Source organism: Phoxinus phoxinus, assembly GCF_949152265.1.
Source record: "Phoxinus phoxinus genome assembly, chromosome: 3".
NCBI lineage: Eukaryota > Metazoa > Chordata > Actinopteri > Cypriniformes > Leuciscidae > Phoxinus > Phoxinus phoxinus.
The window spans coordinates 17,745,591-17,763,119 of record NC_136878.1 but is presented as its reverse complement, the minus strand read 5'-3'; the positions used below and the strand labels follow the sequence as shown (position 1 = coordinate 17,763,119).

Genomic DNA, 17,529 nt, shown 5'->3' with positions numbered 1-17,529 from the left:
AGTAACACTTTACAATAAGGTTTCTTTAGTTAACTACTTTAGTTTACATGAACTAAGAATGAACAAGAACTACAGCATTTATTAATCTTAGTTAATTTTATTTTCAACATTTACTAATACATTATGCAAATACATTATATTTGTTAACATTAATGCACTGCACTGTGAACTAACATGTACAATGAAGAGCTGGATTTTTATTAAGTAACATTAACAAAGATTAATAAATACTGTCCTATTCTTCAAAGCTAAACCCTCACATGGTATGGCAGCTGATGTATAAAAATGTAAAAAGGACAATTACTGACATAAACATAACATATAATGTATTGGGGTTTTTTCAACTAAGCTATAAAACCTTTTTCATTGATGGTGAAATCATTTCCTAAATCGCATTAACATCTTAACAAATTTTTATGGTCAAAAACTGGATCATCAATTTGAATGTCACACCAAATGACTCTGTACTACCCCAGAGGACATGTCAAAATAAGGCAATTTATTACAAACAGGGTATGTACCGGTAAAATAATTACATTGTCCGGTCAATGCATATGCATATGTAAGGGAGAACGACACATAAAAAAATTAAATACAAACATTTCACAATATCTACTCTACCATACTAATATACATAAGCATATGAAAATCAGTTCAAGTCAAATACACTACTTTGGCAATGAATGGTTTGAATTTATTTACTTTCTCTTTCTCCACTTGAGGACATTGTCAATTGCTTCCCATGTATCCAAACACAATCTATGATGTGATTTTTTTTTACCAACATAAAAACAAGACCGATCACTATCATTTAATCCATATATGGCACTAATCACAATAGAATTATTAAAAGCATGTTATCAACCACCCATATGCATACTACTTAATGTCTAACACTTAAGCAAACTTTTAAATGTTGTCAGAAACTCTAAAAAATGCTGGGTTGTTTCAACCCAATTTTGGGTAAAATATGGACAAACCCAGCCGTTGGGTTAAATTTTTACATTACATTTTTAACCCAACATTTGGGTTTGTCCATATTTTACCCAAAATTGGGTTTAAACAACCCAGCATTTTTTTAGAGTGTAGACAGACTAAACATAGAAGGTTAGAAATAGCATACCACTCCTTACAATGTCAGCAAATGACAAATATTTGGCCAAATGTTTCAAATTCTCTTGTCAAGGCCTCAAGGACGATGACCAGTTTAATCCACCGACCGCGTATATTCATGAACAAGATCAGTGTCGTTATCCACACAGGCACAAAGCCTTGATCTGCATCAAAACCAAGACTGGATCAAATTCACCCACAACATTCAATAAAGACATCTTGCTCCATTCACCTTTGTTTGCTCTCCCTGGATTTAACATGAAAGGAATAATTTGGCCTGTATATCCCAATCTAGTCACAAACCGTAATAACACGCAGAGGCAAGGAGGATTCCAAACAGATTATAAAAAAACTGCAGGATTAAGCCCAAGCGAAAAGTAAAGACATGAGTGAGCGACAGAGAGAGAACAGAAGAGAGAATGTGTGTGGCTAAAAGTAGCAGAGATGAACTGTAATTTTGATGAACGAGAATCTAGCTCCTCACTGACAGCAACCTAATGCAGTCTTCATGGTTGGTTGGAGATACCTTACTCCAACCGTCCTCCTCAGAGTAGTGCAGTGATGGAAAGGACAGGTGTTCAGATTGGGCAACTTTATAGAAATCAATGAACTCACTGCGTCAAAAAGTGGTATGGTGGCACATATGGTATGACGTCACTTTTTTTGTAAAGATCGGAATTGCATTAATTGTATTGATCTCAATCAGAATTCCTTTTTTTTTTATCACTGGAACCGAAAATGACATTCTTATGCCAACGGCATACTGAAACACCTGTCTCTGAAAGTGTTTCCTGCATTACTATTCAACAGCGATGAATCAACAAGAACATCACAGCACGAGCGAAGTCCAATTTCCGAATAAATGACTCAATAGGAAACATGTATGTATCAGTCATCAGAGTGGTTAGTTACTGAATTCATTTGATTCATTTACATTTTTTAAAGGTTCATTCAGTAAGCGTTTAGGTGGCTCATTCTTGAGCAATTGCTCAAAGTGATATAAAAGTAAACAAAATTTGATTGTTACTATTAGTAATGATAACAAGGCTGGTCATGTGATTTAAGGGCAGCACGTTTGAGCGGGCAACGTCCAATAAACACGTACTATGTACTAGCTGTCTTTTTGTAGAAAACTGATACGCTTAGGACTTGTCCACACTAATACGTTTTCGTTTGAAAACGCATCTTTTTCTCTCCGTTTTGGCCTTCCACCCACACTGAGACGGCGTTTTTTATTAACGAAAACAAAGCTTTTTGAAAACGCTCTCCAAAGTGGATAAATTTGAAAACGCCATTTTCGCGTTGAAGTGTGGACTGTCAAAACGGAGGCATTTAAAACCGGTGACGTAAGTTTAGTCATGTGATGCATATTGTACCAATAGATATTCATGTTTATACCGGTATTGTGCCTGTTATGTGCTATTCATTTTAACACTGTTGCTAAAATATGTTACTTTTCACACTCTTCATCACAGTCCTGCAAAGATGACAGAAAATGTACTCACATTTGCTGTCCTGCGGCAAAACATGAGAGCAGTTGCGTTTTAGACCAAACATATGGTGACTGAGTGCGACCTGGACGCATTAGTGAAGGGTGAGATATTTTGCTAAATTAAATTATCCTGCCAGAAGAATTGCACGATAACTGTATTATTTATTTTTTCGTCTGTATTATGACCTTTTTTGAGGTTTTACACATGCGCAGCATTTTCAGGCATTTTCCAAAAGTTTCTCATCCACACTGAAACGTCAGAAAACACCTGAAAACACTAGTGTGGACAGAGAGCGTTTTTAAACAAAAAAGCCGTTTTCAAAAATGTATCCAAATTAATGTAGACGTAGCCTTTCATTTTATCTGAGTGTAAATCATAATAAAAATGATATTTTAATGCTATTTTTCTTCAGTTCCTTTCTTTTCTTCATGTAAAAACTTGAAAATTTTAATTCGCAAAAAAAGGTTTTATTGTAACAGCTGGTATTTTATCAAATAAATGTAAATGGTTAAACTTTAGAATAAGGTACAATTTGTTATCAATAGTTAACTACATTAGTTCACATGAACTAACAATGAAAAATAATTCTAAAGCATGTATTATTCTTAATTAAAGGAGTAGTTCACTTTAAAATGAAAATTAGCTCATGATTTACTCACCCTCAAGCCATCCTAGCCGTATATGACTTTCTTCTCTCAGACGACAATACAATCAGAGTTATATTAAAGGGGTGGTTGAATTTGATTTCACTTTTCTAACTTTAGTTGGTGTATAAAGTTTGCTGTTTGAGCATAAACAACATCTGCAAAGTTACGACGCTCAAAGTACAAAGCAAAGGGTGATATTTTCTTTTAAAGAAATTGCTTTTTAAGGACAACAAACGGCTGGTAGGGATTACACGACATTCCTCCCGGGATAGAGACATCACCAACCCTAAAATTTACATAAACCGGGCCCCGGGAACGCGATTTATAGATTATCAAGACAGAATATGCTAATCAATGACTAAAAGATATCTACACATAAGCTACATAAATTCACAAACTAACCATTCAGAAATGTTGTCTACATGTTGTCACTTATTCTTGAGTCTCTCCATCTTTCTGACTTTGGTTTGAACATAAAAGGCTAAAAGTGTTTGAAATTTCCTGTGCATGTCTGTGTGAGGTAAAAGGACACAAGCTCTTGAAGCTCCGCCACCCACTGTGCTGGGAGCAGCAGCTCATTTGCATTTAAAGGAACAGACAAAAAAAACGGTGCGTTTTTGCTCACCCTCAAAAGTAACAACTTTAACATGCTATATAAAAATATCTGTGGGGTATTTTGAGCTAAAATTTCACATACACACTGTGGGGACATCAAAGACTCATTTTACATATTGTGATCGCTGAACACACCGCAAAATCAAAAGAATGTCGCATTTTTTTTTGCGATCCTGCATAATTCCTAATTTAACCGCAAAATAATCACAAAAATTAAAAAGACCTCACAAAACATTAAATTATACTCACCCAATTGAAATATCTCTAGTTTAATTAAAGTTTCAATGCATTTTTACGAGGATATAGATGTTGCGCACGCGTGATGTCTGTGAGCGGTCTGTCAGAAACATGGCGAAATAAAATTTGTCTCACCTGCCCTCTCACATAAGCGCCAAGGACCTGGCTAAGCAATGTCCGATATATTGCACGAGAGTGGGGGTAAATTGTTTTGCAGCCCGTGTAATACAATTTTAGACCACAGAAGAAAGTCTACTATCGACTATCATCTAAGCGGGAGCAAACATCTCAGACAAACAGACCTGTGGAATCAGAGGAAACGCAAGCAGCTAACCATGTCGGAGATGGCTTCAAGGATGACGGCCGCTGGAGATGATCGAAATGAAGTAAGCAAAAGTAATTCTTGTGCTGTTTTATGTTGCTGAAAAGAGCATTATACCACCCCTTTAAAAAATATCCTGGCTCTTCCAAGTTTTATAATAGCAGTGGATTGCAACCAACAGATTGAATCTCAAAAACGTGCATTCTTCAATCATAAACGAACTTCACGCGGCCCCGGGGGATTAATAAAGGCCTTCTGAAGCAAAACTATGAGTTTGTATAAGAAGAGTATTCATATTTAACACGTAACAAAGTAAAATTCTAGCTCCCGGTGAAACGGCCATACTCAGTCTTGCCTCTAATGTGCAAGTTGCGCAACTTACAAAACTTGTGACGTCAGAAGTAGTAGCGTACTGACGCAGAAGCAGAAGTAAGTCATGGCGTAGCGTAAATAGCAGTACGTACGTTGTATTACTCGCATAAGTTGCGCTTTACACTTAAGTGGAATCCGTATGTTCTTTTGTCTGGAAGCTAGTTATTTTGCTTTATAAAGTATTAAATATGAATATTTTTCTTACACAAACTCATCGTTTTGCTTCAGAAGGCCTTTATTAATCCACAGGAGCCGTTTTGAGTTCATTTACGATGGATGCATGCTTGTTTTTGAGCTTCAATCTGTTGGTTGCAATCCACTGCCATTATAAAACTTGGAAGAGGTAGGACATTTTTTAATATAACTGATTGTATTCGTCTGAAAGAAGAAAGTCATAATTTTCATTTTAAAGTGAACTACTCCTTTAAATGTTAATTTCAACCTTTATTAGTAAATATTATTATTAATTCTGTCAAATCGACTACCGGTAATCACGATTAATCACATCTAACATAAAAGTTATTGTTTATATATATGCGTATATATTATTATAAATATAAATATATATATATATATATATATATATATATATATATGTGTGTGTGTGTGTGTGTGTGTGTGTGTGTGTGTGTACTGTATACACAGACACATAATATATATATTATATTATATTATATCATATATATATATTATATTAATAATATATATATATATATACACACACACACACACACACATAACGTAAACAAAACTTAAGTTAACAAAAAATAATGAGTAACAAATGAATTGCTCATTGTTAGTTCATTTTAATAGGCTAAATTAATTATTGTAACGTTATTATAAAGTGATACCAATAAATGTTAAGTTTTGTTTGTTTAGAAATTGTATATAGCAAACAGTTAGTATGCATTTTATTTAATAACAGATTTGTGAAAAGTAATTTAAAGTCTGTGAAAACAAGAACTGAATTACATTTATTTCGGATTATAACTGTGGGCAGAAACTGAAGAATCATTAATGGAATCAGAAACTTTGAATTCCAAACATATAGCCTATATTCAAGTATAGGCTGTATACATGTTCAAGCGCCATGATGCCATGAAAAAAGAACATCCGTCAGACAGTTATGGATGCTCTGACACAACGCCAATAGGACGGACAGCGGTGATTTGACCTCCCGGCGGTGCCAACCTCATCCGCTCGAGGAACATGTCCCGTCAGGACAGATGCAGCCCAGACCACGTATGACGAGTTTCAAAGAAAACTGCTTAATGATGAGGCAACAGGAAAACAACTTTATAACCGATCGAGCCTATTTCCCACTTCGTCGTATTAATCAATAACACAACCAGACCGACGCCATTACAAATGCAACTTGAACTACACATTTTATATTGCCTATCTGCCATGTTTCTGTATTTCCAAAGGGGTTTTGTAGCGCTCTTATTACATGTGTTTGCGTTCTAAACGTTTACAGCTGTGATTGCAGCTGTGTGGTGCTCGAGATCTGGGAGAGATGAAACTCTGGTACTTACGCCCTGGTTTTTGGGAAGCCCATTGACAGCAATACATCCAGACTGTTTCCATGTTTGACAGTTCCTGGCCGGTTCTGCCGCTGCATCCGTGGAGCGACTTTGGCATATAGGTCCTCTTTTGCTGCCATGGTTCAGCTTTCCATTTGGTTTCAGAACAGCGAATTGCTTACTTTTGATGCGTCCAAATGGACGGACACGACATACATTTAAAACATCGAATCAAGCGCTACAGTATCTTCCGTAAAGGCTGGTTCAAAAACGCTCCATTATTCCCCACAGTCGGGCAGACAGAAGTCTTGGCGGACGCGCTACAATGTTTCTAAACACAAAATGATTTGAGCTTCCTGCTGGAGCGCTCATGTCATTACAGTTTGAGAAAGGGGTCACCAGTCGGAAGTCAATCTCATTTGCTCCGCGAATCGACAATCATCGCTGTCGCTGTCTGCCACGGGAAGAAATATAATTCGACGGGGTCTATCGCGGCTCGACGTAGAGTTAGAAATGCGCGTCGCGAGCGAAATCTATCCGTACTTGTTACATCGGTTCCTTCTAGACATGACTTATTTATGAATGGGGCTTGACTGAAAGCGGAAGCAGCCTATCAGCAGACGGGGCCCACCCGGCCACGCCCCTTCATCCTTAAAGTCGCAGTTTTCAAAGGTGACGTTGAGGAGATCAGATGCGCTCAGCGCAGTTCAGTGAGAAGAATCATCGTCATTGACGTTCTCAGTCGAACGTTCTTATGTAACTGTGCGCAGATAGAACGCAGAACGCGTCATGTGGAAAATACTTATATTTTGTAAAATGTTAAGGGTCGTAAATGGCCAGAACAGAGAAAGAAGTATCTTGAAAAATCATCCGTTCAGCATCCAACCAGTGAATCATGAATGAACTGTAAGCAAAGCTGCCATGTGCAAATAATGTATTTGGTTAAATCTAAAATAGTTTGAAAGAAAAAACAAACAAACAATGAAAATCATTTTATTATTTTTATGTTACAGACATCATGTTGAATCTCATATATACATGCCAATGGTAAGTAAATGTTGACAGTTTTTCGAAGCTGTGCAGAATTGATTGTGGTCCTACACTGCCTCCTAGTGGTCATATTCAAAATATTTGAGATCTCATCAGGTTATTGACACATTAAGAAATAACTTGAAAATAAATATATTCATTCATACTCTCAACCTACGTGATAGATATTTCCAAAAAGAGTCATATTGTTCAGACAACATTGCTTAATTTCACATTCACAAGGAGTTTTCTGCATGAGCAGACTGGGTGGACCTGCTAAAGGAGGAATGTCAGCATTACACATAAGAATATTGCATAAATCATAATCAGTAAGTTTAATTTATTGGAAGAACAGGATCAAGTCAGACATTAAAACTTCAATCAAACAAGAAAAACAGTTGTGTCATTTGTTTCCAGTTGAACAATTTAAAGGTCAATAAAGCATGATTTTAAATTCTATAACATCCAATAAAAACCAGAAAGAACTATTCACATTTCATGAATGAAGTACAAAACACATAAAAACACAAAGTACACTATCATAAAAAATACCAGTCAAGTAAACAAACAGCATATGATGACTACAATGTACAGCAAATGTTTATATCAAGCAGAAGGGGGATTATTTCCTGAATGGGGAACATTCATAGTTCCTTCTTTTCCCCAGCTGTCATCCCACAGCGCAGAATCACGTAGAATTAGCCTTGGATGCCTCAAGCCATAAATAACTAAACAAATTAATATTACATTAATAAAGGATTGATAATTGCCATAAATTACATTTCAATTCATTGCTGCAAAAGAGACACAGGATTTTGATTCCTGAAACTAAATCTGTAAATTTAAACTACCGCACACACATTTATGATTAAAGCTTTTGGGCATCTCTATGGTCAACTAGTGTGGTAGGCAGGGCAGGGAGTCACTTTTGATGTCACACTCTTCACATACAAACAGATCCTGATTTGTATAAACTTAAATAGAAAAAATTGATCTAGGCAACAAATCTTGACATTTCATCCAAAGCAGCACAGGCTACACCACAAAAGATGATTTCTGTCTGAATTCACCCTGAAACAGACAAAACAGTGTGAAAACAATCATTTTACCAGAACCACTACTGTGGTGGTAGAACAGAACACACAAATAGAAAAGGACATTCAAAATGAACTACTGCAAACAGAATTCCAATGGGGAAATCAATTCAGTGGTTTAATATAATTTACACAACTAAGCATGTGTGTTGTACTTACATCTCCATCATCCCCCTCATCTGCTCTAGGCTGGGTATAAACAGCTTGTGTTTTCGACTTGCTGCAAGATATATTTTTATTACATTTTAGAATATATTTAATGTAAGATATAGTATTATTTAATATAAAGATTTAAAAGTTTTATGTGCCATATAACTAAACTCTTACCTTTCAGGCATTTCTGTGGGTGGGGGTGGAGAGGGTGCAAATTAGTCAAATAGTCAAGTTTACATTTCTAATTATTGTCTAATTGTTTGATTTTATAACACACTCACTCACTCACTCACTCACTCACTCACTCACTCACTCACTCACTCACTCACTCACTCACTCACTCACTCACTCACTCACTCACTCACTCACTCACTCACTCACTCACTCACTCACTCACTCACTCACTCACTCACTCACTCACTCACTCACTCACTCACTCGCAGTAAGAACTTACTTGGTAGATATCCCTTTTTATTGGCAAACCAGAGAGCAAAGAGGAGCAACCCTACTGCCAGCAAAGCCACAATGACCCCCGCAACAATGCCACCAACATTTAGATCACCTATAATAAAGAAAAACAAATTAAGAATTTTCAAGCTATGGCAGATAGTGGAAGTTAACGCCCATTCACATTAAAGGATAATTCCGGTATTTAACACCTTGAGTCTATTTTGTAGTTTGTTTTGGATGAACAAGAGTGGTGGACAAATTTTTTTTGACAATGGTTCCTCTCTCGAGTTTTTGACTATAATAGAATTGGCCATGGACCCATTTAACATTGGAGTCAATGGGCATGTCCGAAAATGTCATTAAAACAGCCAATAATGTTCGTTTACAAAACTGTTAAACTCACCGAGTGGTTAGTGATGTTAGTTGATGATTATAAACAATATATCGTCGCAATATATGATTCCAATCCGTTTATTTTGCTATAGTGGAACTATTTTTTCAGACACTTCACAACCGTGTAACTTCCGCTCAATATTTGAATCTGAAGCGTTAGCACACTCCCGACCACTTGATGGCGATAACCGATGTTTATGTCTCGCGGGACACTCACGGTCACAGTCGAGTTCAACTTCATATTGCACTGGTCAGTGGTCACGTCTTTCAATATTTTCAAGGTTTTGTTTGTTTATTTCGCTTACTCTCCCGGAGCACAGTTGCTCTGCTCGCTAGCCTTATGAGAAACGGAAGCGAGCAAAAAGACTACATCTACCAAATGTAAACAGCCCCCTTTCCGTTTCCGGTAGCGCATTTATATTAACGAGCACTCAGTCCTTCAACAGAATTCAATGGGATTTTACAAAATGACGAATGAAACACGACAGAAACTGTATTTCGCAACACTTTTTGTTTCTGGAACATCAACTAACATCACTAATCACTCGGTGAGTTGCACAGTTTTGAAAACTAATGTTAAAGGTTGTTTTAATGACATTTTCAGACATGCCCATTGACTCCAATGTTAAATGGTTCCATGGCCAATTCTATTATAGTCAAAAACTCGAGAGAGGAACCATTGTCAAAAAAATGTTGTCCACCACTCTTGTTCATCCAAAACAACCTACAATATAGACTCAAGGTGTTAAATACCGGAATTATCCTTTAAGAATGATAACTAGATAACTACATTATTCTGTTTATTAAAAGCGCATGCTGCAGTTATGTCGTCTACCACTTTAATTGCTCAAGCTATTTAAAGTCAAATGGATTCTGATTGGTTGTTAACTAGTTCTGATAAATCACTGACTGATGAGGTAGGTTACAGTAGAGTAGATAGATAGACACATAAATTGAATTTCCTATTCATTGAATCATTTAAAACTCAAAGGCTGATTGTAACGCCTGCTGAAGCGAACATATCCTGCGCATCTTCTTCAATCATACACCACGGCCCCAACCCCTCACTGTGCTCCCCTCATCCTTCACTTCAACATGTTTGAGCTTCCGCAAGAACCAAGGAATAATATGTGAATAAAAGCCTAAATTAAATCTGTTCATCATACAGTATAAAGCGATCGTGCCTCTTCAGAAAATGTGGACTAAATTGCTCAATTCATATGGATTAGTTTTACAATCCCGAAACTGCCCTTGTGTACTCATACAAATGCTCCGATACCAACAACCGATATCAGGCAACGCGTGTACAGTGTTTGTGTCCAGACAAAGAAACACTGACAACAAAGTATAATGGGTAGAAAAAAGAAGGCTGTCTATGAAGTAAATGTATCTAATTAGTGGAATATTAAACTAAATATAGTAACGCCTATATTGCTGTGGTGCATGAGCTGAGAAGCGAGAAACACGCAGTGGATTGAGCGCGCAGCTGCACTGATGTCCAAGCTTGTCGAGCGCATCCCTTTTTCACGGACATTAGTGGAAAGTTTGTAGTTCAGTCGGATGTCAAATTTTTCAACCATGTCTAAAATAAAGCAGAGTTGGGAATCAGATCTTAACTACGTTTTTACTGATGAGAAATGGATTAAGTCCCTATGTCGTGTACATACCTCCTCTCACAGTTACACAGAATTTATTGTACAAAAGCTAAACGGTTTAAAATAAACCCGGATCTCGATCCTACTTGTAACCGATGTCGACAAGCTTCGGCTACTCTTTATCATACTTTTTGGCTTTGCCCAGCATTGACCTCTTTCTGGACATAAATCTTCAAGTCTTTGTTTCTTGACATTTCTGTTTTAGATGTTGAACATCCTTAGTGGCACTATTTGGTCTTAATCCCACAAAGGTGTCCTTATCTTTACAGTCAAATGCTCTAGCTTTTTGTGGAAAAAATCCTTCCCCACCCAGTTATTTTCATTGGATGCACGACCTGTTCCAGTTTATTCAAATAGAAAAATGATGGCAGAACAGAACAATTTCACATGATTTGGCAACCTTTCCTCAAGTACTCTTAAAAAAAAATCCTATAAGTAACCCTATATATATAATCCCTACCTTTGTATATGACCCATGCTGTTCTTGTCCACTCTTTTGTCCCTAATTGATTAAGAAACAGTGAGAACATTAAAAAGGGAAAGAAATTGTATTTGTTTTTCTAGTGATTGTCTACAAAGGTGCAAGGTTTTTTTTGTTCTTGTTTTTTTTCACACGGTATGTCTACATTTAGTTAGTACATATATAATTTCATATTATTTTACTTGTATTGTTTTGTAATATACTACTATGTTTTGGGGCAAGCATATAATAATTATATAATTTATAATTTTTAAATATTTATTTTTTTCTGCTTTTTCTTTGTAACTGATAGAGTAAGGAATGCTTTCGTTTAATCTCATCTGGATTTCTTGGCCAATATGGCGAAACAAACGCTGTATTGTCTTTCTTTTAGTAATTTTCTGAGTGAGTGAGTGAGTGAGTGAGTGAGTGAGTGAGTGAGTGAGTGAGTGAGTGAGTGAGTGAGTGAGTGAGTGAGTGAGTGAGTGAGTGAGTGAGTGAGTGAGTGAGTGAGTGAGTGAGTGAGTGAGTGAGTGAGTGAGTGAGTGAGTCTTTCAAACGTATCGTCTCTTCTTTGGGCCCTGCGTGTCACATTTACCTAACATATCTACTATTAAAAATGTCTTACCTATGAAACTTGAACTTTGCTTGAAATGTATGACAAAAGTGTGTTTAATATATCAAAACAACTTTAATTATTCTGTTTATAGATTAACTGGAACTCTCCCATCATCTAGCTTTAAAATGAACCACAAGGATTCGCCACCCTGGGTCACATGACCATAAACAATAAAATTTCTTCCTTGAAGTAACTATTGCCTGTACCTTTCCCTAACGGACTTGTAGAAGGGCCCTTTGTGAAGAGTTTCAGCGGTTCACTTTCGTTCGGAACACCCCTACAAACGGCGTCCCCTTCCCTAAGTGCCTAAACACCGTTTGAAATCCACCCCAAGATGAACGAATTGCTCTCGGAGACAACTTGTTTTTACAAATCGTATAAAAGATTCATTCAAAATTAACAAACGATTAATGATCAACCCATCTCTATTACTTACGGATATCCATCTGCACTGCATCACCACGCTGAGGGGCACCTTCTCCATTAGTGGCCTCACAGAAATATGAACCGATATCCAGCTTAGACACACTCGGGAACTCCTGATCACACAAACAAAATTTTACAGAAATAATTTAACTAATTTTATAGCAATATACAGTATAGTACTGAATGTTTTGACCAAAGATTTTGATGTGACTATATATAAACTCATTATATTTGCCATTTTGTATTTTCAAATATTGTAGATCAACACTCACCAGGTTACCATTGAAAGCGTTCATCTTGTAGGTGAGGTTTTTAAAAGAGGGGAACTTGCTGGGATCGTCAGGGAGGGGAGTGCCGTCTTTGTACCACTTATAGGTGGGTGGAGGAGAGCCATCATTGTCAAAGCAGGTCAGAAGGGCGTTACTGCCTGTTGTGACTGATGAAGGAATTCTAGATACGGGCTTGGAAGGAGGCACTGTAGTGGAGAGAATTACAATGGGAATTGTTAGGCTAAATATTAGGGCTGTCCGTTAAACGCGTTATTAACGGCGTTAACGCAAACCCATTTTAACGGCGTCAATTTTTTTATCGCGAGATTAACGCCTAGCAAACTTTGTAGTTTTTTTCACATGCTTTTGCAACAACTAGTAACGTTATTAAAACTACAACACCACACCGGATCTAGTTAGACCAGAAACAAAACAACAGGCACGCCGCACACACCTGTTTGGGCTTGCGAACCGGCCAAAGAGTGAACGAGAAGCGCAGCGCCGAGCCGCGTCTAGGACAACTGAGCGCGTCTAGCATATCGGACGCGCACTTTCTCAGTTTATGGCCAGCAATAAAACGCTGAATGGCGCCGTCAGTGTGTGTGCACTCATAGAGAATAATGTGTTCGAATTTTAAATACGAGGCGCTGCGCGACGCTTCTCGTCTGAACGTTACGTTTTGAGTGGATGAATGATGAGCGCGAGACGCCGAAATGCCAATAAGATTCTGAATGGAAAGTTTACTTTTAAAAAGTTGCCAAATGGTTCAATTGACAAGACCAAAGTGATCTGTGTGTTTTGTCGTTGTGAACTGAGCTATCATCGCAGCACGTAGTCGCAGCAGTCTGAACTTGATGGCCAAGCACACACACAGCTGATGCGTTTCTATAACGTTACCTCGTCAGTATTTCTTTCACCCTTTTATTGATGGACAGTGTTACATTGTGTGAGAGATTATTTGCTCCAAGTGAGAATGTTAGTGTGGAATTATTTTTTTCAATAAAAAAAAAAACATTTGCACAAAGCAAGCCGATCCACTTTTCCATGTTGATAAGAGCATTAAAATGAGAAAAAATAATGGGACAAAAAGAAATCAAGAGACATTTAGAATTGATAAAAATGTGCGATTAATCGCGAGTTAACTATGACATTAATGTGATTAATCGCGATTAAATATTTTAATCGTTTGACAGCTCTACTAAATATACATTTATATATATAAAATTTAAATCAAAGCTATATATTGTGTTAAATATAAACAACACTCGACCCCACAGACTTTTTCCATGTACGCATCACTTTTTCAAAATATCATCTTTTGTGTTCCACAGAAAAATAAATGCATATAGACTTTGAACTAAAAACGTGTGAGTAAATAGTAATCAATCATGTCGATAATCGGTCAATCATGGTATTCTTTTGTCGCGTTCACATTGTATCGGTCTTTCTGAAACCGCATTAGGTTGGATCAGGAACCATTTAAAGAATAGGTGTCAAAGAGTGCAAATTAAGGGGTCTCTTTCTGATAAGCTCACCATTGAATCTGGTGCGCCACAGGGGTCCATTTTGGGTCCCCTGTTGTTTACATTATATATTAACAATCTTGGTGATAATCTATCAGACGCAGATACCATTATCTATTGTTTTGCATCTTCTATTGATAATTGAATTTTAAAGTTGCAGAAAGCATTTGAATTAGGTCAGCGTAACCTACTTTCTTTAAAATTAGTCCTGAATGATAAGAAAACAAAATACATGGTCTTTTCTAGGAAACACAAGACTGATTCTTCTCCACCACCTCTTTACACTCTGCAGGGTAACTCTATAGAACTGGTCTCCTCTTACAAATATCTAGGGTTTGTGTTGGAAGAGGACTTATCATTCAAGTTACATGTTAAACAACTGCTGTCTAAGTTAAGGTTACAGCTGGGGTTTTATTTTCGGAATAGTGCATGTTTTTCACAGTCAGCCAAGAGAAAGTTGGTGGAATCTACCTTCTTACCTATCTTAGATTATGGAGATGTTTTTTACAGAAATACCACTAAAGCTCTCTTACAATCAGTAGATTCTGTTTATCACTCTGCTCTAAGATTTAAAACTTGTACAAAATATCACACTCATCACTCTGCACTGTATGAAATGGTAGGTTGGCCTTCACTTCAAAAAAAAAAAAAAAAAATTTCACATAAGAAGGTAAAAATTTAAAAAAAAATTTAAACATAAACATAAAAATTTTCTTCACATAAGAAGGTACAAGCACTGGCTCATACTTGTATACAAGGCATTAGTCGGCCAGCTTCCTCAATATATGAATAGCTTAATAACTTTTAATAGTGAAGGGTATAATCTACGTTCAAGTAGATATATTCTTTTAAATGTTCCTTTAATGAAGACAGAGTTTGGAAAAACTGCTTTTATTTATAGCGCATCAGCTGCCTGGAATGAGATCCAAAGTTCTTTGAAACTTGATGTACTTATTTCAATTAATGAGTTCAAGTTACATCTAAACAAATTATTCAAATCTGTCTGCACTTGCTCTTAACGTTTAATCTTGTTTTATTGTTGTATGTGTGTGTTGTGTAATTTGTTTTATGTAGTTATGTATATTGTGTGCTGCTACCTTGGCCAGGGCTCACTTGTAAATGAGATATTTATCTCAATGTGATTATTTCCCTGGTTAAATAAAGGTTTAAAAAATAAAATAAAAATAATGACAGTATTTCACATTTTTGAGTGAACTATCCCTTTAAAACTGCAGGTTGCTATAAGCAATTTCAGCAGTTTTAATGATTTCTAATAGGCTTAGCCACTGAATTAGACCACCCACGAACATTGTGATTGGCTAAAAGTAGGCTGGGCCACTCCCTGTTGCTGTTTATAGCTTAGGGTTATGATATCTCATGACATAATCATTACTACCTGATAGATGTCACTAATGTATATGTAAACAACACAATATGATTTACCAAGGACAGTGAGTTTGACTGTCTTCTCTCCATATCCACCATTTCCAGACACCTCACAGTCATAGTCTCCAGTGTCTGCTCGCGTCACCTTTTCAAATATCACTCCTCCAGTATACATAGTGATACGGCTTGCATACTGAGCTGAAAGAAAAAAGATGCACATCTTTCCTCAAATCGTAATTTTACACACAATAAGGAAATGCAACTGCAAGGTTACAATGATGACAACAGTAAACGTTTTATCCATACCAGTTGGCTTGTTATCAAAGTAAATTAATGACTGAGAACCCTTGAGATCCTTGAACTTCCATTCTACTCTGGGTGTTGCTCCAAAGTCAGCGGTGTATTCACATTTCAAATCAGCTCCTGAAGAAAAAGAAAAAAAGAAAAAAAGTACTTTGATTAATAACGGGCAGACATGTCCTTAGGCCGGCCAGTAGAGAGATGCATGCTCTCCAATAAATTGTTAACAAACACCACATAAATTACTATTCTTAATCTATTCTTACCTATGCAGGCAGGCACCACACCAAAATTTCTTCATTAGTAATATCTGACTGCTCATGACACACATAAACAATTATAATTGAAAGTCAAACAAACAGAAAAGGCTAAATGAAACTTACCCTCATTCTCCTTCACTTTTACCGAGGGATTAGGAACAGTAACCGTAAATGCGGCATGTAGGCCTGCAGACAGAAAGAGACGGATTCAATCCTTAATCAATAAAAAATAAACTAAGTACATTATAAATTGCATTAACTGTCGTACCCAGTCCCAGAGTGGAATGGTGTTCAACTTCTCATAAAGAAGTCTTCATATAATCCAGACAATTATTTTGTTTAGGCTAAGTATTTATTTTTTACTCAACAGAAACATCAGGAAACAAAGAATCAAACAAAATGGAACCCTGTTCATTTGGACAGGCTCAGAAAAGATAAATATGTAATTCCTGAAACTATGCAAAGAGGTAAAGGTTGAAGAAAGACATTTGTGTTTTGAACATTTACTCTTTAAAATGACTAAATTTTGACAAACAAAGGATGTTGGGTCACCAAGAAAATGACAGGTCTATTACAACAAAGCTAACACATATGATGCTACGAACATCATTGTTTGTGACACTAGCAAACATATCAATGTAATTTTCATTTTTAATTAAATCAATGTAATCAGTTCATTTTAACCCTCATGCACTGTTAAATTTCTGGGTACGGCCTTGTTGGGGTGGGTCATATTGACCATATTTGGATTCAAAACAATTCCTTAAAAAAAAAAAAAAACACTATGGATAAACAAACATAAAATCAGCTAAAAAAAAAAAAAACATCAATACTTTTCAAAGAATAAATATATTAATTTATGATTTATAAAAATGTTTTTAACCACTATTTTTAAGACTGCCTCTCGTTTGCGACACATTTATAACAATAATATCTTAGCCTAAATCTAAAGTAATCTTGACAAACTATATATACTAACTCTATATATTATTATATTATATATAATATTAACTATATAGGCTATATTATTTGAATGCTTTCAGACTCTAGTTTTCATATTCTGTGACTGTTTTTCTAAATAAATGACAGAGCAACAATAGATAAATATCTTTTATTTCAATTTGTGATAAATTGCCAAACTATAACACACGCTCTGGTTCTTTATCTAATGACAGAGCAAGATAAATAGC

General features: G+C 36.2%; 2 protein-coding genes across 2 annotated transcripts in view; both read right to left on the bottom strand.

Moving 5' to 3' along the window:
• ubash3ba (ubiquitin associated and SH3 domain containing Ba) overlaps nucleotides 1-6,896 on the bottom strand; it is a 30,514-nt gene extending 23,618 nt beyond the window's left edge. The window contains exon 1 of the mRNA XM_079607842.1: nucleotides 6,335-6,896. Coding sequence (XP_079463968.1) covers nucleotides 6,335-6,462 — 128 coding nt within the window. The 5' untranslated portion in view covers nucleotides 6,463-6,896. The remainder of the gene's footprint in view (nucleotides 1-6,334) is intronic.
• Nucleotides 6,897-7,671: 775 nt separating this feature from the next.
• f11r.1 (F11 receptor, tandem duplicate 1) overlaps nucleotides 7,672-17,529 on the bottom strand; it is a 34,058-nt gene continuing 24,200 nt past the window's right edge. The window contains exons 10-18 of the mRNA XM_079605591.1: nucleotides 16,463-16,525; nucleotides 16,086-16,202; nucleotides 15,837-15,977; nucleotides 12,874-13,076; nucleotides 12,612-12,714; nucleotides 11,557-11,598; nucleotides 9,028-9,160; nucleotides 8,605-8,665; nucleotides 7,672-8,422 (exon numbers count right to left, since the gene is read on the bottom strand). Of these exons, the coding sequence (XP_079461717.1) occupies nucleotides 8,387-8,422; nucleotides 8,605-8,665; nucleotides 9,028-9,160; nucleotides 11,557-11,598; nucleotides 12,612-12,714; nucleotides 12,874-13,076; nucleotides 15,837-15,977; nucleotides 16,086-16,202; nucleotides 16,463-16,525 (899 nt within the window). The 3' untranslated portion in view covers nucleotides 7,672-8,386. The remainder of the gene's footprint in view (nucleotides 8,423-8,604; nucleotides 8,666-9,027; nucleotides 9,161-11,556; nucleotides 11,599-12,611; nucleotides 12,715-12,873; nucleotides 13,077-15,836; nucleotides 15,978-16,085; nucleotides 16,203-16,462; nucleotides 16,526-17,529) is intronic.